The 25,630-nt window shown below is 40.7% G+C and overlaps 1 protein-coding gene across 1 annotated transcript; it reads left to right on the forward strand.

Moving 5' to 3' along the window:
• Positions 1–9,273: 9,273 nt before the first annotated feature.
• On the forward strand, positions 9,274–21,124 carry LOC138978192 (xyloside xylosyltransferase 1-like). The gene is made up of 2 exons (XM_070350857.1): positions 9,274–9,757; positions 12,517–21,124. Exons 1-2 carry the CDS (start codon positions 9,275–9,277, stop codon positions 13,195–13,197), a joined length of 1,164 nt encoding a protein of 387 aa, XP_070206958.1. The 5' UTR covers position 9,274; the 3' UTR covers positions 13,198–21,124.
• Positions 21,125–25,630: the final 4,506 nt, after the last annotated feature.

Genomic DNA, 25,630 nt, shown 5'->3' on the forward strand with positions numbered 1-25,630 from the left:
AAGAAATTACAAAAGTATTTGTCTCAGTTTTGGCTGTTCCATATCCCTCCCTCTGATTATTATTTCTTTGTGTTCACTCTTTTCTTGTACTTTTCAGTATTTTAAAATGTCTTTTCTTTCAAAAAGTCTTTAGTCACTTGCTCAACTAAATTCTGGGATAATTACATTTTCATATATATTTGTATGTTTTTAAATTTAGGTGTTTTTGTTTTTGAAGTGGGGAAGCAATAAAGAGGTCGTCGATATCAAAACTGATATCGACGGAAATGTCGTCGATATCACTTTTGCACTGAGCTCAGTTTTACCCAATTGACCAATGTAAATCCACGTAACATATGAAATAGCAATATAACCATATACAACTCCCTTCACGGCATCTGGTCACTGTACATGTTCCCTGGGATGAATATCTGTTCTGCTAACGGGACTGTATGATTTAGGAACAGTTATTAAAGAGAACATTGCTCTCAACCGAACTGTCTGCATTGCTAACGGGACTCTATGATTTAAGAACAGTTATCACAGTAAAGCTTGCCCTCAGGGCTCGGTGGTCGCAGTATCAAAAGTATGTAAAAAAAAATTAACCTAAGGGTTACATCAAATCATGCATATACAGGCACCAATCCTTGTAAAATATATCTAATGTATTATTCATAACTGCGTTATACTTTTCACAAATAGATCTTTGCTTAAGATTTATGCTAAATGTCTGAAAATGAGGGGTCTTTTTGTTCACCCTGAAAATATATACGTGGTGTTTGGCACAAATTACTATCACATCAAAAACTTTATCGGTGACTACATTGTTCGCAACTCCAAAAAGAACCAGTTCTGTAGAAACTTTTAAATTGTCACAATGGATGCTGTTCGCCTTTAACCAATTTACAAATTCTATCCAAAAAGTCTGTACTTTATCACACTCTCAAAACATATGTATAAGGGTTTCTTCATTTCTACCGCAAAATGTACACAATGACGTATCCACAATTTTTCGCAAAAATAGAAACCGTTCTGTCGGCAGAATTCTGTACAATAATTGGTACTGGAACATGTTTAAAAATAACCTTCTTATCTAACAAACAGTTTAAAGATTCAGACCATTTTTTGATACATTTTGGGACCGTAACATGTTCAGTCAATTTTTGGTAAACAAGTTGTGTCTTACCTTTACAAATACATTTGCACACAATGGGCTCTGTCATAATACAATGTGTATCAAATTCTAAACCGATTTTTCTCTGATATTTTTTAACAGCCTGGATTACACCTTCATACAATACAAAATCTCCACGCGCATTTGGATATCTAATTTTAAACTCATTATATAGGATAAATATCCATTTTGTCCCAAAATATGACCAATCTGAACAATTCCATTGTCAATCCAGTTTTTAATGTACACTGTCTTTTTATCTCTGTGAATATTAACATTATAATGTAAACATTCTGATACAAAATCGTTGAAGGTTGCAGGGTCACATTTTCCATGGAATTTGTTATAATGTTTAAATACATCGGTCCAAAACGGGTTATCCATTTTCTGCATCAAAACATTTGCAAATTCTTTTCCTCTCATATTAAACAATAATCTTGATATTAATCCAGTAAGACCAACAACCCTTTTTAACCAAACAATTTTTATAGAGATGACAGAAAACATTTCACGTCAACCATCTTTAGTCCTCCATCTTCATAAGGTTGGATGACCGTCATTCTTTTAATTTTATCTCTTTTTCCATCCCAAAGAAATGGATCGGGGTTTTAGTCACACCACATCTGCTGCAGATCATACCTGAGCTCCCTGAGCTTCAACGTGTGTATGAATTAACTCGATATGATGCGAAGCAAGCCGGTGTAACACGAGAAAATTACTCCCACGAGATTTTTACTCCGGAGTAAACATTTCGTACGAAAAAGTTACTCCCTTCACGAAAAAAGCACTCCCCCATTACACGAGAAAATTACTCCCCAAGACAGGTGAGTTCCGAGTAAACATTTCGTACAAAAATGTTACTCCCCTGACGAATAAATAACGAATAAATTACTTCACCCCAACACGAGCAATTTAACCCCCCATGCCAGGTGTACGAAATTTTTACTCCCTTGTCCCATGTTAGTCTTGGTGGTGGAAGGGGTGGAAGGAGGGTAGCGCGACATTCGTGTGCGCGAGATCACTTATTGGCATTATCCCTTCGCCCGCATCCCATTTTTGCGCACAACATTTTTACTGGAAGTAAAAAAAATGGGGAGTAAAAATTTCGTGGAGGGAGTAATTTTTTCGTGCCTTGGGGAGTTCTTTTCTCGTACGAAAAGTGTACTCGGAGTAAGAATTTCGTACGAAATATTTACTCCTGAGTAAATTTTTCGTGGAGTAAAAATTTCGTGTTACACCGGATCAGGCGAATGTCTTAAAAGTATAAAAGACAGAGAGGGGAAGAATACAACGTCTTAATTTGGTTTAACTTAGAGCGGCGGAATTTTCTTTTGAATGTTTACAATCTCTCAACGAATCTATTCAGTTTAAACAGCTTTTATGGATCTCAGAGCTGGTTTTAGAAAACTATCAGTTGACAATTAATTGTCAAGTGGAAAGGCTGGTTTTGGGAGCTTACCTGAAACACTACGTGTCATTTGCGCTGCGTGTCGCGATCACTACGTCGGTTGATCATTGCTATATTTCATTTGCTTACGTGTGTTGGCGCCTTATCTGACACGACTCTCCTTATCTGAACTTTTTATAATACACGTTCTTATACCTTTTATTTTTATTTTTTATCTTGTTTTGTTTTTAAATGAGAAAGTAAATTCAGTCCGTTATCTTTTCGAATAAGGTTCCAAATTGGCGTTTAAATTCAACAAACATGAAAAATATCACTTAATATTTTTTCTCTCAAATTAATGCTAACTTCCTCCATGAGGCACTGTCAGGTCTCAGAGGCACCAGCGGGAAAACAGAAATACATGTTAATAAAGATACGATTTCTCTAACGTTTTGGACACAAAAACTAAAGGGGGAGTTAACGTCCTCTCAGAAAATGTTTCTATTTGGGACAAGAATTGGTGATACGCTAAGGAGCTGGTAAGGGTGAGCGAAGAGGGGAGGATGACGGGGTGGGCAGGAGTGGTGATGATAAAAGTTTGTTAAGAGGGGTAAATTCTTCTTCTAGATAGTCTGATTTAATATGATTGGGTTTGGCACCCGTTGTCTCCAAAAGCATTGGGAGTAGGATGTTAAAAGTATACGTTTATTTTCCAAAAAGGTACTTTATAAAAAGTGATAAAATTTCAGAGCCACTTTATAAAATCAAGGGTTTCTTTCTTTATTTATTTGGTGTTTAACGTCGTTTTCAACCGTTCAAGGTTATATCGCGACGGGGAAAGGGGGTGGGGGGGATGGGATAGAGCCACTTGTTAATTGTTTCTTGTTCACAAAAGCACTAATCAAAAAAAAGCTCCAGGGGCTTGCAACGTAGTACAATATATGACCTTACTGGGAGAATGCAAGTTTCCAGTTCAAAGGACTTAACATTTCTTACATACTGCTTGACTAAAATCTTTACAAACATTGACTATATTCTATACAAGAAACACTTAAAATCAAGGGTTAAAAAAGGTGATTCAGATTTGTACAGAGAGAGCTTAAAAGCAGGTGTATACAGCACATGGGCCATTTTTCATTTCACTTGCAGTTTAAGAAAGCTATCTATGCCACAGTGACACACCGAAAACATTCACTCAAACAGATATAGGGTATATGTAAAAAATAAAAATAAAAAATAAAAAATTATATATATATATACATATAGTACTGACTTCTAAATAATGTTGCGTGTAAGATAGTTTGTCGTATATTGACGAGAAATTACATACATCTAAAATAGTTTTGATAGTAAACTAAATTTTCACCTAAGGAACGAACGTTTGGTAGGAGAAGTCATAAGTGTGAGTTTTTGTAAGGTAGAAATACGATTTGGTTGGGTCTTGGTATGCGGTGCTCGGCGTCCCACTCGCCAGAAGGGGCGGGGAGGGGTGAGGGGGGATGAGGGTGGAGGGGGGGGGGCCCGTCTCTCACGGAAAGTGGGTACCGGCGGAACGCGCACACCAGACAAGAGAGTAGTTGGGGTATGGAATCAGAATCAGAATCAGAATCAGAATTTATGGTGTGGAGGGTCGTATTAGGTGTGCGGTGCACAGCAACCGTCCCGCCAGGTGGAGCGGATGGACCAGTCTAGGATTTTGTTTAGCGGCTCTGTAAATTTTTTCGAAATGGCTATTTTGCCGGTACCGGCAACGTAGCCTGTAAGCTACGTTGCCGGTACCGGCAAAATAACGATATGTTACGGTAGAGGCTATTTTGCCGGTAGAGGCTCTCTCTCTCTGTCTCTGTCTCTCTCTCTCCTCTCTCTCTCACTCTCTCTCTCTCTCTCTCTCTCTCTCTCTCTCTCTCTATTACAACTGTGTGAATGGTGCTATACTGAATGAAAGAGTGTGACATGAAGTTCTTGTACATCATTGTAAAGAGTGTGAATGACGTTTTAGTTTAGATGTCAAGCGCTTAGAGCAAGCCTTTTTAACGAAAGTTTTTGATTTAGCGCTATATAAATGTTCTTCTTCTTCTTCTTCTTCTTCTCTCTCTCTCTCTCTCTGAAGCTAGTAAAGTGAAAGTTACCGCCTGTGATTAAATACTCACCAATAAATGACAGTTTCTGATGGGAATTTCTTTGGGGGAGAGAAGTGTTCACTGATTGACAAATTTGAACTTTTATAGTGAGTTTTATTATCAACTCCACCTCGGACAACAATTGGCTTCTTTAGCTGCAGAAAACAACTTTGATTTCCAAGAGAAATTGAGCGTGTTAGATTTTGTTGTAAAAATGTGGGGATCTGGAAAACATGTAGCGGTTGTGGAACTAGTGTATGATATGACAGTCGCCCCAAACCCACCACCACCAACAACAACACCACAGTCTCACGAGGATGGTTCATTCGCACCCAGGCCCTACGACGTCTCACGAGGATGGTTCATTTGCACCAAGGCCTACGACGTCTCAAGAGGATGGTTCAGTCGCACCAAGGCCTACGACGTCTCATGTAGCGGTTGTGGAACTAGTGTATGATATGACAGCCGCCCCAAACCCACTACCACCAACAACAACACCACAGTCTGACGAGGAGGGTTCATTCGCACCAAGGCCTACGACGTCTGACGAGGAGGGTTCATCCGCACCAAGGCCTACGTCGACGTCTCTTGATAATGTGACGTTACCACCAAAATCCCGGAAGAGAGGCAGACCAAAAGGAAAAGCAGTAAATGCTATTGGACTGCCTAGCCGGAAAAAATGCAAGGTTGACAAACCGTTCCCTTTTCAAAGAAGTCCTCGGTGGATCGAGAATCTCAGATCCCTCCATCTGCAATGCGCTGGAAAACGCTCAAGACCAAAAACCAAGTTCTGGTTCTGCAGGAACTGCTATGAATGACACACACACACACACACACACACACACACACACACACACACACACACACACACACACACACACACACACAGAGACATAGAGACAGAGAGTCAGCGGCAATGATCATAGAGAGAGAGAGATGTGACGATGACTTGTTGTATATTCAACGTCCGTATATTCAATCTATTTCATGTGATTCATGACACACACATAGAGAAAGAGAGTCAGCGACAATGATCATAGAGAGAAAGATGTGACGATGACTTGTTGTATATTCAACGTCCGTATATTCAATCTATTTCATGTAATTCATGACACACACATAGAGACAGAGAGTCAGCGAGAATGATCATAGAGAGACAATAACCAGTATTTAATTCCTTGCATAGAGATCATCGGATATTTGCCAGTTAAATTAGTGTATTTGGTGTTTTAACAGAGAGAGAGAGAGAGAGAGAGAGAGAGAGAGAGAGAGAGAGAGAGAGAGAGAGAGAGAGAGAGAGAGAGAGAGAGAGAAATATGGCTTTTATTCGTGTATAAGACAAGGTTGTAATTGCATTTGAAGTTTGCACATCAGAAATACAAATATTGAAGATTACTTGTGTATTGCCTTTGTGAGATGGAGAATCCGACTAGACGTTTCACTTTACTAGCTTCAGCAGCGTCCAACCGGCAAAATAGCCTCTACCGTAACATATCGTTATTTTGCCGGTACCGGCAACATAGCCTACAGGCTACGTTGCCGGTACCGGCAAAATAGCCATTGCCTTTTTTTTTAGCCCGTCCGCTCTGTTAGGCTGGGGTGAAGGTCGGGGGCTGTGGATACGTTATTTTTATTTTTAGACGCGCAGACTCGCGCACCGGTCCTGTCGCCAAAGGGAAGCACCCCTTGGTCAGATAAATTTACCAGTCTTTAAAATTTGGTGGAGTGCCGAACGCAGGCAAGCTCGGCGGCGCCGTTGACCAATGGCAGCCTTCGGCACAAAGGCCGAATGTTTCAATGTAAACAGCGAGGGTGCAGTTTTAGAAGCAACAGGCCAAGTTGGAGTGATAAATCAGTTTTGCAAAGAACGATACATGATCTAGGCCAAGTTTGTCATCGGGGTTAAAAAATTGAACTGGCGTTAGGTTAAATGTGTCCATGTAGTCATACAGTGTTGAAAATCGTGTTTTGTTTGTATATCACACTTGACAAAAATGTGTTCCAGGGTTATCTGACTGCCGCACTCACAGTTTGTTTAAACACAGTGCGGGCCCTTCAGTCTTAGAATGCGTAACAGCGCAAGGGGAAGTATGGGGAAGAAGCAGGTGATCTTTCTTCTTTAAATTGTGTTTACTCTTGGAGGTAACAGGGGCGGATCTGGGTTTTGAAAGGGGGGGGGGGGTGCAAAGTTCTTTTTTGTTTTTGTTTTGTATCTTATCAGCGAAGGCGCGAAGCGCGGAACCGATGGCGCGAAGCGCCGAACATGCTAGGGGGGTCCGGGGGCATGCCCCCCCGGGAATTTTTTTTAAGAAGGAAGCAAAATTGTGCAATCTGGTGCAATCTGAGCGTGTAAAGTGCTATTTTCAGGTGATACATTTTTCTTCTTTTTTTTTCTTCTTTTTTTTTTTTTTTTTTTTTTTTGTCCCGCTGGGGGGGGGGGGGGTGCAATAGCACCCATTGCACCCCCCCCCCAGATCCGCCCCTGGGTAATGTTTGGGGGTTCCAATAACCACGGAGGGTATTTGGGGGCCTGGATAATTTCTATGTCTTTAATCTGCTCGTTTAGGTTGTTGAGTAGGTTTTCTGCATAATGCTTGATGGGAAGGGTTTTCTCGTGAAGTTTGGGGGTGTATAAATGTGTATAAGCTTTGGTTTTATAAAAAAAATGAATGCCGTAAAGTGTGGCGTTCGTGAAGATGTGTGTGTGCCTGTGTGTGTTGTACTAGTGTAACGTGTGTGTGTGCGTGTGCAGGGCCGGACCCAGGGGGGGGGGGGGGGGGGGTTCCAGGGGTTCCGGAACCCCACCCCTGGAAAAAGCATGTAGGCCTACCTTGACTTTTACTAGTTTTAGCACCAAAACAATGCTGCTCTTAACCCTGAAAACAAGGCCCAGAATGCACCAGATTGCACAGATTTTAACCGTTTTTCAAAAATGTTCTAAAGCAGGCGCGCGCTTGTGGCTTTGCCACCTCGCTGATTTGCCCCCCGAAAAAAGGAGGAACCCCCCCCCCTTACAACTCATTTGGTCCGGCCCTGCGTGTGTGTGTGCGTCCGTGTGTGAGTGTGTGTGACCATGTTTGAATTTATTCGGATTTCGTTCTCTTTCCTTGTTTGTATTATGATTGTGTAAGTGTAAAGCGCTCTGGGCTCGTCACCACGAGGTTTACGCGCTATATAAGTAATCGTTATTATTATTATTATTATTATTATTATTATTATTATTATTATTATTATTATTATTATTATTATTATTATTATTATTATTGTTATTAATTATCATCAGATTATGACTGCACTGATCATCGATCTCGCGGCGACCCGAGAAAGAGCGAACGGGGGTCGATGGTGATAGTCTTTTTATATTTAGTCAAGTTTTGACTAAATATTTTAACATCGAGGGGGAATCGAAACGAGGGTCGTGGTGTATGTGCGTATGTGTGTGTGTGCGTGCGTGTGTGTGTGTGTGTGTGTAGAGCGATTCAGACTAAACTACAGGACCGATCTTTATGAAATTTGACATGAGAGTTCCTGGGTATGAAATCTCGGAACGTTTTTTTCATTTTTTTGATAAATGTCTTTGATGACGTCATATCCGGCTTTTCGTGAAAGTTGAGGCGGCACTGTCACGCCCTCATTTTTCAACCAAATTGGTTGAAATTTTGGTCAAGTACTCTTCGACGAAGCCCGGGGTTCGGTATTGCATTTCAGCTTGGTGGCTTAAAAATTAATTAATGACTTTGGTCATTAAAAATCTGAAAATTGTAAAAAAAAATAAAAAATTATAAAACGATCCAAATTTACGTTTATCTTATTCTCCATCATTTGCTGATTCCAAAAACATATAAATATGTTATATTCGGATTAAAAACAAGCTCTGAAAATTAAATATATAAAAATTATTATCAAATTTTTTTTTTTCGAAATCAATTTAAAAACACTTTCATCTTATTCCTTGTCGGTTCCTGATTCCAAAAATATATAGATATGATATGTTTGGATTAAAAACACGCTCAGAAAGTTAAAACGAAGAGAGGTACAGAAAAGCGTGCTATGCAGCATAGCGTAACCACTACCCCGCTCTTCTTGTCAATTTCACTGCCTATGCCGCGAGCGGTGGACCACGAGTATACGGTCTTGCTGCGTTGCATTGCGTTCAGTTTCATTCTGTGAGTTCGACAGCTACTTGACTAAATATTGTATTTTCGCCTTACGCGACTTGTTTTTTTTTAACAGAGATATAATGCATATGATCAATATTTTGTGATCAATCATTGTGATTTTTCGTTCCAGCTGCATTTTAAGTTAAACATGTTCACCACTACGACTACTATTCATAGTGTAGGCCTATATAATAGAATCAGTTTTAAAAGTCAGTCAGTGTAACTCAGTTTTGATATTGTGTGACAATGAAAATCGGCGCTTTGGCATAATTTACAAAGTGATTTGAATCACCACTGGCAGCGAAGACTTGGATCTTTATACAACTCTGTTTGGGACCTGTAAGCTCTTACTGTGTCACATTTCTGAAGAGTCTTCAAATGGTTCACTGAAGTGGGCGTTGCATTCTCAAAGGGCACAACGCAGGGGAGGGCACTCATACTGACATACGCCAACATGGCGACGGTCAGAGTGAAACCTCAGTTTCTGTCTCCGGCAAAAACATTCTTCAAGATTTGCTTGCTTGCAGCTGTTCTAATTTATATTTTCAACAAAGTATTTGGAGGCGGAGACGACGCTCCTTCCGTGGGGAGTTCAGTGGATGAGAAAATTCAGAGCTTTCAATGGAGCGCAGTTCCGAATGGCGATGGAAAAGCTCAAGCGGGTAACAACACGAAAGGGAAACCGTCCGGACTTTCACAAAGCGAGTTAAGCAGATTGTGGAATTTTACAGAAAAACAGAGGAGCAATGCTGTTTATGTGATGATTCCATTCGCCAATGCTAAGTCGAACCCGAGCTTGCAGGCGAAGTTTCATACTTGTGTTTCGTCCATGTCAGACTTGTCGTCTGCTCAAATTGTGCTTTTTGTTGTGGGAGACAAAGAAAGTCACGACATTGCGGAGAAGATTGTGGAACCTGGTACACAAAAAAATATACAGGTTTGTTTCAGCAAGTGTACTTTATTACGTCTTCTATATATATACTAGATGAATACCTGCTTCGCCGGTAGCCGGCTTCGCCGGGAAGAAGTAGAGCCGAATACCCGGCTTGAGTGGCGCACCGTACGCCGGCTTCGCCGGGTCCGAACCATGGACCCGCCAAGCTTAGGTCCCACCCAGATTCGTGGAATGGGAACAGCAGGAAAATGATTCAGAGGCCATAATGCCATTCCTGATCATATCATGTCGTGTTCCATCATTGTCGACGACGCCGAATGTAACCGAGTGCCGAAACACCACAATCACCTTTGGAGGCGAAGTCCACTCAAACAGGATTGAGAAATTAGAGCTTATCTCTAAGCCCTTTTAAAACTGTTATGGCTCCTCAGAGGAAGGTCAGAACATACCGACACCGTTAAAATTAATATTAAAAGTCCTACGGTTTTGAGCCATTAAGGACTTGAGTGTTTGTCCGCTTTCAAAAAGAGGAAAGAAAGAAACAAAAAATAAGGAGAGGAGGGCAGGGGGTGGGGTTGAGTTGATAATTCTCTGTGGAATTTGTTAAAATGAAAAGTAGTTGAAGATGTTTCTTGGTAAGAATTATAAGTCTGTATTCTATATCTTGAATAACGGGCTTGTAATATTATTTTTTTTTATTTCAAATCGAGTTAAAAAGTGGAACCTTTCAGGATCACCAATAAAACCAAATAGATGAGCAAGTAAGAGGAACACGAACAATAAATCTCAAAACTTTTTACAAATAAAAGGATTAAGATGTAAGCCACGAAGGCCGTGGTAATAAAAACAATATGTACAGTTTGGCGACTAGTGGGCCTTGGGTGAGGATATGTTGTCTAGAAGGTAGTCGCTGGAATCAGGAGGGATGGCGGGAGCCACTCGACCTCAAACTGAAACACGCTGATGTGATAATCTGGGCTTAGTTATACCCACAGCCCCATGTCCGAGTCCCTGACCAGTCGGCACAGCAGCAAGCTGTGTGACCAGCCTAGAGAACTGCTACTGCGCAGATAATCCTGGGGACTCAGACCATGGAGCTGCATATGGTCATATAAGGTTTTAAAGGTAATTCTATTTGTAGCGCATGGAGCGAAAATGTGTTGAAATGAATAGGGTTCTCCACAATGGCAGGACTTGTTAAAGATATGGAAGCGGCAGCCGCCGGCACGGAGGCGTCTGAAGATAGTGAGGAGGTTTGTTGGGAGATCGGGGTGTAGATCGTTCATATCAATGGGTTGATAGGACAGAGATGTTACGTACTGACTTCGAATGAGTTTACGGATTTTACTGTAGAACTCGGTTACTGAGTAGCCGATGTTAGTGTTAGCTGGGCTAGATTCTGCCGCTTCTTTGGCAGCGACATCCGCCAGTTCATTTCCCCGGACCCCTACGTGAGAGGGGACCCAGAGAAATGATACGGATGTGCCGGATGAGATTAACTGGTGACATATAAAGAGGATTTCTCTTTGTAGCTCTGCCCGATTTGATGTGTTTCGATGCAGAGCTTGTAATGAAGAGCGCGAGTCAGAGCAGAAAACTACCGCACGCGGTGTGACTGGGAGGTCATTTATAAAAGTGCATGCCACATACCGACACAGCAAAGCAACCAGACCACATTACAAACAGAACTCTAGAATCCACAGGTGTTTTCCACACACACACACAAACACACACACACACACACAGAAGCCGTATGTATATATCTATATATGTATAAATATATAGAGATAGATGACAGTGTATTTTTCGCGTGGCTAAAAATTGATTCGACCTTTGCACTTTTACAGTGAGGACAACTTACGGCTGCATGGAAAGCGTTCTGGACACTACGGTGACCTTCTAAAAATATTAAAAGAACGGGAATATCCGAAGCTGCTTCTCGAAGCCATACGAAAGAAGGGAGATAAACGCTGAAAACACTGGAGAAGATAAGGAAGAGTTACTGGTAGTAGATCCAGAAAAAAAACCAAAATCGCTTCAGCGCTGCGCGCTGAGAGCATGTGTTGAAATATCTCATCGACCAGATTGTGTCCGGGGTGTATGATGTATCTGAATATGGACACCAAATTTGAAACAGATCCATCGAGAAGACACACACACACACAGACACACACACAGACAGACACAAGTCGTATATAAAGTTGGCCAAAAAATTATTGCAACAATTTTCGCACGCTAAGAAAAGCATTAAAACGCAAATAATTTTAGTTGAACTTTATATGCTCGAAAAGGTAATTATGTCAGCTGTACATATCATTTGTCCGATTGACGGTACTTTGTATAGGCATCCCGTGACAGCCTGTCAAACAAGGTCACCCCTAAAATTGACCTGACAAAAACCATTTAAAGTTGGCTGCCCAAATTTTTGGTCAAAGACCATCCTCAGGGGCGTGTAATGCACGCAGACAATGATAGCTAGGTTACGAAATCGCATGGGTTGCACAGCAACCAGTACAACATCTGGTTACTAAAACACATTATTTATTTACTTAATAAGTTAGAATCTTGTACTTTCGTTTTGTTTCTACTGTACTTTCGTTTTGATTCTTAAACTAAAGCAAATATCAACACAATGAAATGTCCAAGAAAAAATTACGTCAATGGCACATTACTCAATGACAATGACGCTTCACATTCTAATGACGTAGTTTACAAGATCTAAGCAAATGGATACCTATTCCCGCCCTTGCACAATATATTATATTGAAAATATATTATTTTGTTTGTATGTGTGTTGACAGCTCCAATTTGTGGACGTGGAAGCACTGGGGGAGGAGATGAAGGCGGTGATCAACACCATGCAGCAACACTTCAGCTACAAGCCGGGGTCCTACTTCAGCCACACCCTCTTCTTTCTCTCCACCGCCATGCACCGCCTGGCTCCCCCTACTCTCTCGCGTCTCATCATGCTCGACGCTGACCTCAAGTTTAAGGCTGACATCAAGCATCTCCACGACTTATTCGATCGCTTCTCCGACACCAGTGTGATGGGATTAGCTCATGAAATGCAGCCAGTGTACCGTCACATTTTGTCCCTGTACCGTCAGTCCCACCCTGGGACCAGAGCAGGAGGTCCACCACCAGACGGTCTTCCTGGACTCAACAGCGGAGTTCTCCTTATGGATCTGGATAAGATGCGGAGATCGCAGCGCTACAACAGTTTGCTTGATTCCGATGTTGTGAAGGAGCTTGCGGAGAAGTATTCCTACAAAGGTCATCTGGGGGACCAAGATTTCTACTCGCTCATTTCGCTCGATCACGAAGATCTGTTTTATGTTTTGCCGTGTACGTGGAACCGCCAACTTTGTCAATGGTGGAGGGATAAAGGCTATGATGACGTCTTTGATAAATATTTTGCATGTGATGGGAAAATTAACATATATCATGGTAATTGTAACACTCCTTTACCTAAGGATGCCTGATTTTTGACTGACGGTGGAGGTACTGGTCTCATTTGTGGACAGTTTGGATTTTTTTCGCTTAATGTGTGATCGCTTGGCCTTCAGGCAACAATTACATTTAGGTTGCATTTGAACCAGAAAGAAAAAAACGTGAGGGAATTAAAGTTATCCGGCTGTATATACAACTGAACAAAGACAAACGGTACTGTGTATGTTTTCTAAATCATCCTGAAGTCTATACAATGTCACCTTGTTAAAATGTATACATTTGTGAGCCAAGATAAAAAAATTCTTGAAACCTTTTTTAATTTTATTCATACATTTTTATAAAAATTGTTGGTGAATGGAATGTTTATTGTTAACAAAACAAAATGTTACAACTTACATTTAATCATGTTAGTGTTTTGTTTTGTTAACAATAATTTGAATAAACGTTCCAATAACCTACAGTTCTTTTTTTTTTTTTTATATCAAAACATCAATTGAACCCTGGAGTAACCAAAATACACATGCAAGGTTTTTCTGTTGATTTGAAACTCATTAAATAGCCCAATTTTGATGTCTTAAAATTATGGAAGTTTCTCAACTTCATGTGGCTTGGGGAGGGAGAATTAAGTGAGCTTTTTTATTTCTTACCCAGTCCAATTTCTATAAACAATGTTTTTAATATTACCGTATTTGACGGACTACAAGCCGCAACTTTTTTTCCCCAAAAATCCCATTGCGGCTTATAAAAAGATGCGGCTAAAACGTTACCTAAACTTGAATAGCATTCACCTAATGGAAGTCGCCGCGGATTTTCATTTCGCTCGATTAGCGATTACCGGTACTTTATTAGCTCTCTACTCAAGACTCGGCGCTTTTCTCTTTCTTTCGCGAATCTTCGTTTGTCAACAAGTCGTCGTGACAAGATAGCGTACAGAGAAACACAGGATGTATCAGGATCTCGCGCGCGCGAGATTTCGTTTTTTTGTGTCTCGCGATAGTTGGAGGAGCGAGAGCCGCCATGTTGTGTTTTTGTCTGCTCGAAATGTGCGCAAAAGTCGTAAATCATCCAAAAAAAGCTTATTCCGGGCGGGACTACATGTGTGTGTTGGTTACAAATTGTGTATGTGATATTTTTCTTCAAACTTTTTCACTTTTCTTCTTTGTTTCGCTTGTTTATTCTCGGAGCCGATTTCGCCAAATACCGTACTTTCGTTTGCCTGGTTGTTTTGATTGATTGACACGATCTGATTATATTTTTTTTTACGGCGGCTAATATAGTGACGCAGGCTATACGTGGCTCGTCCCAATTTTTTTGTTAAAAGTCGGGGGTGCGGCTTATAAAACGGTGCGTCTTGTAATCCGTCAAATACGGTACATAATAATATTATATAAATCAGTTACTCATCATACTATAATTTATATACAACTGACCAAACCTAATTTGACAATGCTTTATATCTGTGATATCAATGAATGAATGAAAGAAATTCTCTGTTCAAACCTTATTTTACATTTTAAATGATTGTGTTCTTTTGTAATCACCAGAAGCTAGAATTGAAACTTGACAACAGTTTTCTGATGTTGAATCAAATGTGGTCCAATTGTCATATTTTTATCGTTTGACATAACTAAAAACAGTCTTGTTGGTTGTTTAAAATGTTGACCCGTTTTTATTTACCCTAGCTCCTCTCTTTTGATTTACTGTTCTTTTCTCCCAAACATTATTAGCTGTTGAATTTTTCCTGCCATTCCTAAACACACAGTTAACTCATTGTCTCCCAGGTACGGATATATCCGCTCAGACTGTTAGCTTCAGTAACTTCATGTAACGTCGATCTAACGCCTGCATTCCAGCGTGTAGATACACCATTACTACACAGTTACTACAATTCTGAGTGACCTGCTGGTCTTGGCTAAAAAACCCTTGGTGAACATAGGTGGGGTACAAAGTGTTAACCTTCGCCAGTCCGGGTTATCGACTACACACGGAAGACATCGTGGGGCCGTGCGGACCCATGCTTCTCAAAGATGCACGCTTTTCCTTCTTTGAGAAACATGGGTCCGCATGGCCCCACAATGTTTGTAGTCTAAATTTGACACTTTTTTTTTTTATTACTTCTCGCTGAAATGTTAGGACATAAGAGTTTTTAGGTGCCTGAGCCATTCTTAAAAGCTCATTAAAAAATTCCAACTAGTTTAAAAGATATTTGCAATTAAACACCCTTCTGGGTCCACACGGACCCACGACCACCAGCGAAGGTTAATAGAATGCAGCCGGCATGGTTTCTTTTTGGGGGGTTAAGAACGGGCTATCAAACAAAACACTAGTCTGTTACAATAATATATTATAAGTGGTGCTGCCCGATCCTAGATTATTGTAATTTTATATGTTGTTTTACAGAACTTTTGCTAACACATACTTTTATGAATCACATGTTGGTGACTAATGACTTGTAATAAACAATTTGGATGCAGTACAATATGTAATCTCTACTTTCTTGTTTGATGATGTTCAAAGTTTAAAATAGATGCAAAAATGGGGAAAAAGACTTGCAAGGTCTGACAAATCAAGCTAGTCTTTAAAGGGGGAAGTCTTAAACTAGGGGTCTTAAAACCCCCCACGGGTTAGGGGGAGTCCCATATTGGTTGGGACGAGAAAGAATTTACCCGATGCTACCCAGCATGTCGTAAGAGGCGACTAACGGTTCTGTTTCTCCTTTTACCCTTGTTAAATGTTTCTTGTATAGAATATAGTCAATGTTTGTAAAGATTTTAGTCAAGCAGTATGTAAGAAATGTTTAGTCCTTTGTACTGGAAACTTGCATTCTCCCAGTAAGGTCATATATTGTACTACGTTGCAAGCCCCTGGAGCAATTGTTTGATTAGTGCTTTTGTGAACAAGAAACAATTAACAAGTGGCTCTATCCCATCTCCCCCCTTTCCCCTATCCCATCTCCCCCCTTTCCCTCGTCGCGATATAACCTTCGTGGTTGAAAACGACGTTAAACACCAAATAAAGAAAGAAAGAAAGAAAGAAAGTCTTAAACTAGGGGTCTTAAAAAGAGGGATCCACTGTATACTGGTAATGTCATTTGTAACATTCGACATGAAAAAGTCACCTTCACATGGTCATTGTCTCAAATATTGCAAATGAAACTATTATAACCATGTGTGTGCACTAATTCTGACCAGGGTTTGTGATTTACTAATGCAAGTTTCTATTTTCATTATTTACTCGCCTTTTATTGTACATATATGCAAATGCAGACTTAAACAGCGTTAATATTTTCATATTTTTTCATGACATTTAACAAATGCATTCAAAGACTGACTTAAACAAAATATGCAGGGTTTTTCACATTCTTCCTTGATGTATAAATTGCACACTTCTTTGTGGATACATTTATTTGATTTATGAATGCGTTTTAACCCAGTTTAAATCTGACATGCATTCATGACAAGGCGTTCATGTTCAAAATGTAAACGAATGTTTACTTGTTTAAACAGAATATATAATATAGGGTGTATATATTTCAGTAAAGATCTTGATTGGGGTGTGCACGTTAAAGATCCCTACATTGGGGTGTGCACGTTAAAGATCCCACGATTGACAAAAGGGTCTTTCCTGGCAAAATTGTATAGGCATAGATAAAAATGTCCACCAAATACCCGTTTGACTTGGAATAAAGGCCGTGAAAGGTGAATGCTCGCCTAATAGGCTACTGAGCTTTACTGGCCGATGTGAATGCGTTATATATTGTGTGTAAAAAAATGTCTGTTTGTCTGTCTGTCTGTAAAAAATTCCATTTCAAACGGCAGAAATTAATATGTAAGCGCCTAGGGCTATATCTAGATTAGGCGCATAAAAATGATCACAATAATAATAATAATAATGTTATTTTTAACCTTCAACAGATGATACTTTGGACTACACAGTAAGAACACTTTGAGGTTGGTACCTGTCTAGATATGTTTTCTGGCTTTTCATCACAGTACAGCATTCCTTGTTAGGCCTAAAAAAAAAATAGGCGTGGTTACGGTAACCCGACCTACCCTATTTTTAGGGGCCGATACTATAACTTTTTATTACATTTGTCAAAACAAAAAAAAACAAAAAAACCGAGTGCAAAAAACGCAATGAAAGCGAAAGCGCCCGTGTCGCACACTTATTTCCCTGTCAAGTAGGTTTAATTTGTACACATTAGAAAAAAAAGTTTTAAAAAAAAAAGTGATTGCCTACCTACCTACCCTATTTTTGAGTCACTTGAGAAAAAGTGACTCTATGTAATCGGTCAGTGTTAGTCTGTCCGGCCGGCCGGCCGGCCGTCCGTAGACACCACCTTAACGTTGGACTTTTCTCGGAAACTATCAAAGCGATCCGGCTCATATTTTGTTTAGTCGTGACCTCCAATGACCTCTACACTTTAACGATGGTTTCGTTGACCTTTGACCTTTTTCAAGGTCACAGGTCAGCGTCAAAGGAAAAATTAGACATTTTATATCTTTGACAAAGTTCATCGGATGTGATTGAAACTTTGTAGGATTATTCTTTACATCAAAGTATTTACATCTGTAGCCTTTTACGAACGTTATCAGAAAAACAAGGGAGATAACTAGCCTTTTCTGTTCGGCAACACACAACTTAACGTTGGGCTTTTCTCGGAAACTATAAAAGTGACCGGGCTCAAATTTTATGTGAACGTGACTCCCAGTGACCTCTACACTTTGACGTCTGCTTTGGTGACCTTTGACCTTTTTCAAGGTCACAGGTATGTCTTGAAGGAAAAAAATTGAAATATCATATCTCTGAAACTATTCATCGGATTTGATTCAAACTTTATAGGATTATTCTTTACATCAAATTATTTACATCTGTATTGTGTTGTGAATAGCAATTTCTTCCTGTCCATCTGATGCCTCATATAATATTCAGAACTGCGAAAGTGACTCGATCGAGCGTTTGCTCTTCTTGTTTTTGGCTATGTTACCGTAACCACACCTATTTTTTTTTTGGCCTTACCATGCGTCTAATCTTGAGCAAGATCAATGACGTATGTAGAGTTTTTCCACACACAAAAATTCAAAATATGAAGAAAGAAAAAAATGTGTGATGGCTACTTTGAGTTTTGACCCTCTGTTGTAGTTACGAATCTTCCTCTCATGTAAACAATCAAGCGTACAGTGGAAACCCCCTTTTAAGACCCCCCCAATTTAAGACCCCCTCCCTTTTAAGACCTTGGTTTCTCAGACTTTCTGTTCATAACCTCTGTAAATTTACCCCCATTATAACCCTTACACTGGTGCAATTCCGTAACACATGTTACATAGCCACTGGTGAATTTACAGAGAGAAAAATAAAGAAAAACAGTCATATAGGTTTTTGCATCCATGGGAGGTAATCAGAACTGACCAAACAGACTGAGCCAGTAGCGCGACATATGTCACGACAACCAGCATAAGGGTTAAGACTCCCTCCTTTTTAAGACCTGATTTTCTCAGATTTTTGGAGGTCTTAAAAGGGGGGTTCCACTGTATACCATCACATACCTGGCTTTTATATGGGAAGTATTTTCCTGCCAAAAATCAGCAAACAGACGGCTTTCTGTGCTGAGTAGGGATAATTTGCCAAATTAATGTTGCTAATGACACCTAAGCAGAACAATGGTGACTGGGCTAGAGAGCCAGAAATAAAAAGACCAAACTCACTGCAAATAAAAAAAGCTTTGTTTTTGGTTTCGTCTTCGTCAAACACATGAGTACAGCAAGCTTATTGTTTGGTCTTTTTGGCTCACGTAAGTGTAGCCTATGCGATCGTAACTTTGTCTGTCTGTGCGTGCGTATGTGCGTGTGTATGTCTGTGGTAGAAACTCTAACATTTGAAGACGTCACATTACATTGACGTCACATTATGACGTAAGAGGGTTAGACGTCACGCGAAGGAAGTACTGAAAGTCTCGGTCATTATTATTTTGAGCGGGCCGAGACTAGTTGGCAGTCGTGTCCCTGTAAGTAGGCTACATGCAGACAGACAGATCTAGATCTAGTGTCTCGCTTTCTTGCACAGTTTCACCAATGCTCTTTCTGTGTGTGTGTGTGCGTGCGTGTGCGTGTGTGTGTATGTGTGACGGAGTGATTGAGTTTGTGTTACTGTTTGTCGATTTCTTACGTGAGCCTTGATGGCCTCGCCTCTTGTTTATTAATGACGCCTATGTAAATCTGCAAGATAAATTCAGCAAAAAATGTCCACTTTGCACAGAAAGCTGTCAGGTTGTTGATTTGTTGGTATGTGTCCAAGTGAGAGGATGGTTCTTGTCCCACCCAACAGCCTCAGGACAGATTGGATTGGATTGGATAAGATTTACAGTCCAGTGAGGTTACCCTCATGGAAATTCGGGCTGCTTTCTCCCCGGGGAAAACGAGCTGCCATACATACGGCGCTACCCATATTTTTTTTTTCTTTTTTTTCTGCATGCGTGTATTCATGTTTCCTGAGACTTCATGCCGTGTGAGATGGAATTTTTTTACTTTATTCCAAGTCCCACGGGTATTTGATGGACATTTTTATCTATGCCTATACAATTTTGCCAGGAAAGACCCTTTTGTCAATCGTGGGATCTTTAACGTGCACACCCCAATGTAGTGTACACGAAGGGACCTCGGTTTTTCGTCTCATCCGAAAGACTAGCACTTGAACCCACCACCTAGGTTAGGAAAGGGGGGAGAAAATTGCGGCCTGACCCAGGCCTGAACACGCAACCTCTCGCTTCCGAGCGCAAGTGCGTTACCACTCGGCCACCCAGATCTGCAGTTATTTACAAAAGCATTTACACCAAAGTTATGACGGTATCTTTAAGCTCCTGATAGTGATAGACAGAATCTACCATAACTATACATATACTATATATGTCAACGACAGTTGCTCACAATGTAACTATATTTACTGGTTGTGGTTGTTGACGTTTTTACCAATAGTCTTGATGGCATGGCAACTGCAGCTTTGCTATCTATATATTATTGTGGGTGCTCAGGAGCTTTACATTAGGTTAGCTGTAATTTTGGTCATTCCTTTTTTGTTGTTGATTCATCCTAATACTGTGCATGTGAAGTGTTTTGCATTCATTTGCAAGATCCCCCCGCGGGTTAGGGGGAAGAATTTACCCGATGCTCCCCAGCATGTCGTAAGAGGCGACCTTAACGGATTCTGTTTCTCCTTTTACCCTTGTTAAGTGTTTCTTGTATAGAATAATTATATAGTCAATTTTTGTAAAGATTTTAGTCAAGCAGTATGTAAGAAATGTTAAGTCCTTTGTACTGGAAACTTGCATTCTCCCAGTAAGGTAATTGTACTACGTTGCAAGCCCCTGGAGCAAATTTTTGATTAGTGCTTTTGTGAACAAGAAACAATTGACAAGTGGCTCTATCCCATCTCCCCCCTTTCCCCTTCGCGATATAACCTTGAATGGTTGACGACTATAAACACCAAATAAAGAAAGAAAGAGTTTGCAAGATGTGTTTGACTGTATGAATTGGAAATTGTGATAGATGTATATTTCTGTTTCTCTTGTCACTTACATTTTTGAGATGTCCTGTTTATTTTTTTTGTATGTGTTTGTAGAATAAGTACAAACATACTTTGCAATCCCATATTAGCCTGGCCCTTCTCATTCCCCTCCTCCCCTTCCCCATCCACTCCAAACAAGAAAGAGCGAGAGAGAGAGAGAGAGAGAGAGAGAGAGAGAGAGAGAGAGAGAGAGAGAGAGTGTGTGCAAGTGCTGGATTTCCAAGTCCCAAATTTTGTTTGCCTTGTTTTTTTGTATTTTTTTGGTACTCATAGTACATGTATTTATTTAACCTTTTACACAAATATAGCTTTATTGACTTGTGCTGCTCCCATTTATTTCTAAACCATTGTGGGGTCTTATCTTACTTTGTCTTAGGAATAAACGAAATTATCAGATTTTTTGCAATTCTGAATGTTTTAAAATCTGTGTGTGTGTGTGTGTTTCAGTGTGTGTTTGTGTTTCAGTGTGTGTTTGTGTTTCAGTGTGTGTTTGTGTTTCAGTGTGTGTGTGTGTGTTTCAAAAAATCTCAGAGACTCTGAGTCTGATCCATCAATGTGAGCTGCATTACATTAATTAATTCACTTCTGTCCTAGTGCATGAAATACCAAGGAAGAAATACAAGAAGAATCAGAATGGAAATGCAGGAGAAAATGCAACATTAACATGATTAAAGACAGATCTTACACACACACATATGCACACATGTATGCGTACACACACACACACATACATACACACACACAAACACACACACGAGACTAGCTTCATTTAGAATGATCTCATGTTAACAACGTATTACATATCTCATTGTCAAAGTCCACATCTCTTTCATCTATCACTGTGACAGTTTGTCGGAGATGCGGCCAAGAAAGTACTGAAGACTAAACCCACTGCGGTTCTGGTCGGTGCTCTCGGGAAGAGGGACGCAGACTGCGCACCGGAACTGACCCCAGAGGAGACCAACGCTGTTGTCCAGCTGGCAGCAACTGGAGCAAACATGTCCAGGCCTGGGACTTGACCTCTCCTTGGGTCTGACCGCAAGGAGTCGTCATTGATGCTTCCTTCGCTGAAAGTGACGGTCAGTGTTTGACCACAGTCAGTTTTTTGTATGTCAGCTAGGATCCATAAGGAACACGTTCGTTGTACCTGGATTTGATTTTTAACTTTCTGAGCTCTGCACTGACTTGTATTTGATACACGATTTAGTTAAATAGAAATGATTGAATACATTGATTTACTTTAGACACGGCAGTATTAAACAAGTCGCGCAAGGCGAAAATACAACATTTAGTCAAGCTGTCGAACTCACAGAATGAAACTGAACGCAATGCAATTTTTCAGCAAGACCGTATACTCGTAGCATCGTAAGTCCACCGCTCATGGCAAAGGCAGTGAAATTGACAAGAAGAGCGGGGTAGTACTTGCGCTGAGAAGGATAGCACGCTTTCTGTACCTCTCTTCGTTTTAACTTTCTGAGCGTGTTTTTAATCCAAACATATCATATCTGTATGTTTTTGGAATCAGGAACCGACAAGGAATAAGATGAAAGTGTTTTTAAATTGATTTCGAAAATTTAATTTTGATCATAATTTTTATATTTTAATTTTCAGAGCTTGTTTTTAATCCAAACATAACATATTTATATGTTTTTGGAATCAGAAAATGATGAAGAATAAGATGAACGTAAATTTGGATCGTTTTCTAAAAAAATTATTTTTTTCACAATTTTCAGATTTTCAATGACCAAAGTCATTAATTAATGTTTAAGCCACCAAGCTGAAATGCAATACCGAAGTCCGGCCTTCGTCGAAGATTGCCTGGCCAAAATTTCAATCAATTTGATTGAAAAATGAGGGTGTGACAGTGCCGCCTCAACTTTTACAAAAAGCCGGATATGACGTCATCAAAGAAATAAATATCTATCGAAGAAAAGAAAAAACCTCTGGGGATATCATTCCCAGGAACTTTCATGTAAAATTTCATAAAGATCGGTCCAGTAGTTTGGTCTGAATCGCTCTACACACACACACGCACAGACACATGCACGCACACACACACACACACACACACACACACACACACACACATACACCACGACCCTCGTCTCGATTCCCCCTCTATGTTAAAACATTTAGTCAAAACATGACTAAATGTAAAAATAAGAACTCACCTGCAAACGGTCATACAGGAACAACTGGTCAGGGTGAAGCTCGTAGGTCCTGTAGGTGGTCATGATGGCACCGTACAAAGCCTTCCTCCAAGTCCCCCCTTCCGTGTAGTAACGATAATACGCTTGAAGGTGTCGGAGCCAAGGGGCTTGGGGTTTGGCCAGAAGTACTCAGTTGTTCAGGGTATCTGGCCATTCCTCGTAAACCACCCAGTCTAGACCGCCGACGGCCGGGCCAGGAGCCAGTCGGGTACCGGCTCTGTGTCCACACGGCGTCTAGGTCGTGGTAAGCGCCGCCATATTTGTAGAGAATGTTAAATTGCTGTTAACTGGCCTGGGATGGAATATATCATAATATGCGTTGATTTTAACATTCTGACTCTACCTACCGCTCAATGTCAAAGCTCGCCGTATTCAAGTGTTGCGTCGATCCCGGAATCAAGTTCAGAGGAGAAAAAAACATTGAAAACTCACGAAATTCACACCACTTCAATCAATCAATCAATATGAGGCTTATATTGCGCGTATTCCGTGTGTACAGTTCTAAGCGCAGGGATTTAAAAAAAAAAAAAAATTTATGCAATTTATATCGCGCACATATTCAAGGCGCAGGGATTTATTTATGCCGTGAATTTTTTTTGACACAATGCCATCGCGCATTCACATCGGCCAGCAGATCGCAGCCATTTCGGCGCATATCCTACTCAGTTTCACGGCCTATTATTCCAAGTCACACGGGTATTTTGGTGGACATTTTTATCTATGCCTCTACAATTTTGCCAGGAAAGACCCTTTTGTCAATGTGGGATCTTTAACGTGCACACCCCAATCGCGTAGTGTACACGAAGGGACCTCGGTTTTTCGTCTCATCCGAAAGACCACTTGATAAGCTACAGTTTGTGCACACGAAAAATGAAGTAATTCGGTCAAGAGATGTAGCAGCATTTGTGTGGGTTGCATTTTTGGGGGTTACACTGTATAGCCTACTCACGTCGGTACCTCCGCTGCACCCGAAAATAGCCGGGGCCCCTTGCTGTGCACCGCGGCCGAGCGAAACGAAGACCACGCGGGGTGAGTTTCTGCACAAAATCTTCTCTGTTTTCTCCAAAATGACCGCTCGGCCGCGGTGCACAGCAAGGTGCCGCGGCTATTTTCCGGTGCAGCGGAGGTACCGGCGTGATATTCCTGTGGGCAAAAACCATGTCACAAGTTGGAACATTGTTTTTCTGTTGCTAGTTTAATCTGATGACGGTTATGGAACGCCAAAGTCTATTTTTTTCTATTATTATAGTTGCCTGTTCAAGTCGCCATAGACTAAGATGCACCTCATGATCAGCAGTAAACAAAACCCGGTACATAGGCTAAACTAAACAAAATTGAAGTTTGTTTTAGGGATATCCCGGCGTGCGTAAAAGGACCCAAATATGAGATCAAATTATATTCCCGAAATAATTAATTTACATGTTCTGCTTTCGTTTGTGCCTGTTTCCCCAGACATTTACTTTAAAGTCATATGGTGTGGACGTACAAGGACTTCCTCCCGCACAAAAGTGACTGCAGCACTGGTGGATTTTTATGTGTATGACCGTTTTTACCCCGCCATTCAGGCAGCATTCGCCGATTTCGGGGGAGGCATGCTGGGTCACTGTATTTTCGTGTTTCTATAACCCACCGAACTCTGACATTGATTACAGGATCTTTTCCGTGCGCACTTGATCTTGTGCTTGCGTGTACACACGAAGGGTCTGCACATAAGTTGACCTGGGAGATCTGAAACATCTTCACTCTTAACCCACCAGGCGGCAGCGACCGGGATTCGAACTCACGACCTCCCGATTAGGAGGCCGACGTCTTACCACCACGCCACTGCGCCCGTCGTGCATGTGTTCAGAAAGCGGTTGTCTATATTTTTTAATACATGTATGTTCTTCACAGTACCCCCGGACAGGAACGTAAATGTATGTGACGATTTTGGTAGTACATTGTACTTATTGCTCTCATGATTAGGAGATACAAGTAATTGACATGTATTGATCTGCCGCAGTTACCTCACGGCCGACCATAGAGGTGAGAAAAGTTTAACGTTTATATTTTTTTGTATTAGCTGCAGAACCCCCGGAAAATTTAAAAAAACCGAAATGGTCGCTTCTTCTTGTGATTAATCATAAATACTGAAAGAAATCCAAGTGTTACCCGAGTCCTATTCATTTAGTTTCATCAGTCTGGCATCAATTTCTTTCTGTTGTCCAGCGCTTATAGCGTGAGTGAGCGTTCAATGTTCTTTTAGCGGGCATCAAGGCAGCTAGGAAGTACCTTGCATATCTCTCTATTGGAATTTGCCATAGATAATTAATTCTATAACACCATCTCCTGTTCTCACATACATGCTATGTAGCGAGTGGATGGTCCAGATGAATGTGATTTATCTTTGCTGCAACAGGAGGCTATGCTCGCCTTTTTCTGAGATTGGTGGCTGGTATGTCTGCTGCCTGATATATCTGAGTTGCAATAAAAGTCTGTCACGTATCTTTAACAATTGTTCAAAGTCTGGATGAACAAGACAAAATGCATGTGAAAATCTAACATCTCTCTCTCCTTCTCTCTCTCTCTCTCTCTCTCTCTCTCTCTCTCTCTCTCTCTCTCACACACACACACACACACACACACACACACACACACACACACACAAACACACACACACACACACACACACACACATTTCATATCAAGATTGTCT

This window comes from Littorina saxatilis, linkage group LG10, assembly GCF_037325665.1.
Source record: "Littorina saxatilis isolate snail1 linkage group LG10, US_GU_Lsax_2.0, whole genome shotgun sequence".
Lineage (NCBI taxonomy): Eukaryota > Metazoa > Mollusca > Gastropoda > Littorinimorpha > Littorinidae > Littorina > Littorina saxatilis.

What these genes read in the sequence shown, in the direction of transcription:
- LOC138978192 (XM_070350857.1), top strand. Translation starts at nt 9,275, where the DNA reads ATGGCGACGGTCAGAGTGAAACCTCAGTTTCTGTCTCCGGCAAAAACA. An exon ending in GTACACAAAAAAATATACAG is followed by an intron (nt 9,758 to 12,516) that starts GTTTGTTTCAGC and finishes GTGTGTTGACAG; the next exon opens with CTCCAATTTGTGGACGTGGA.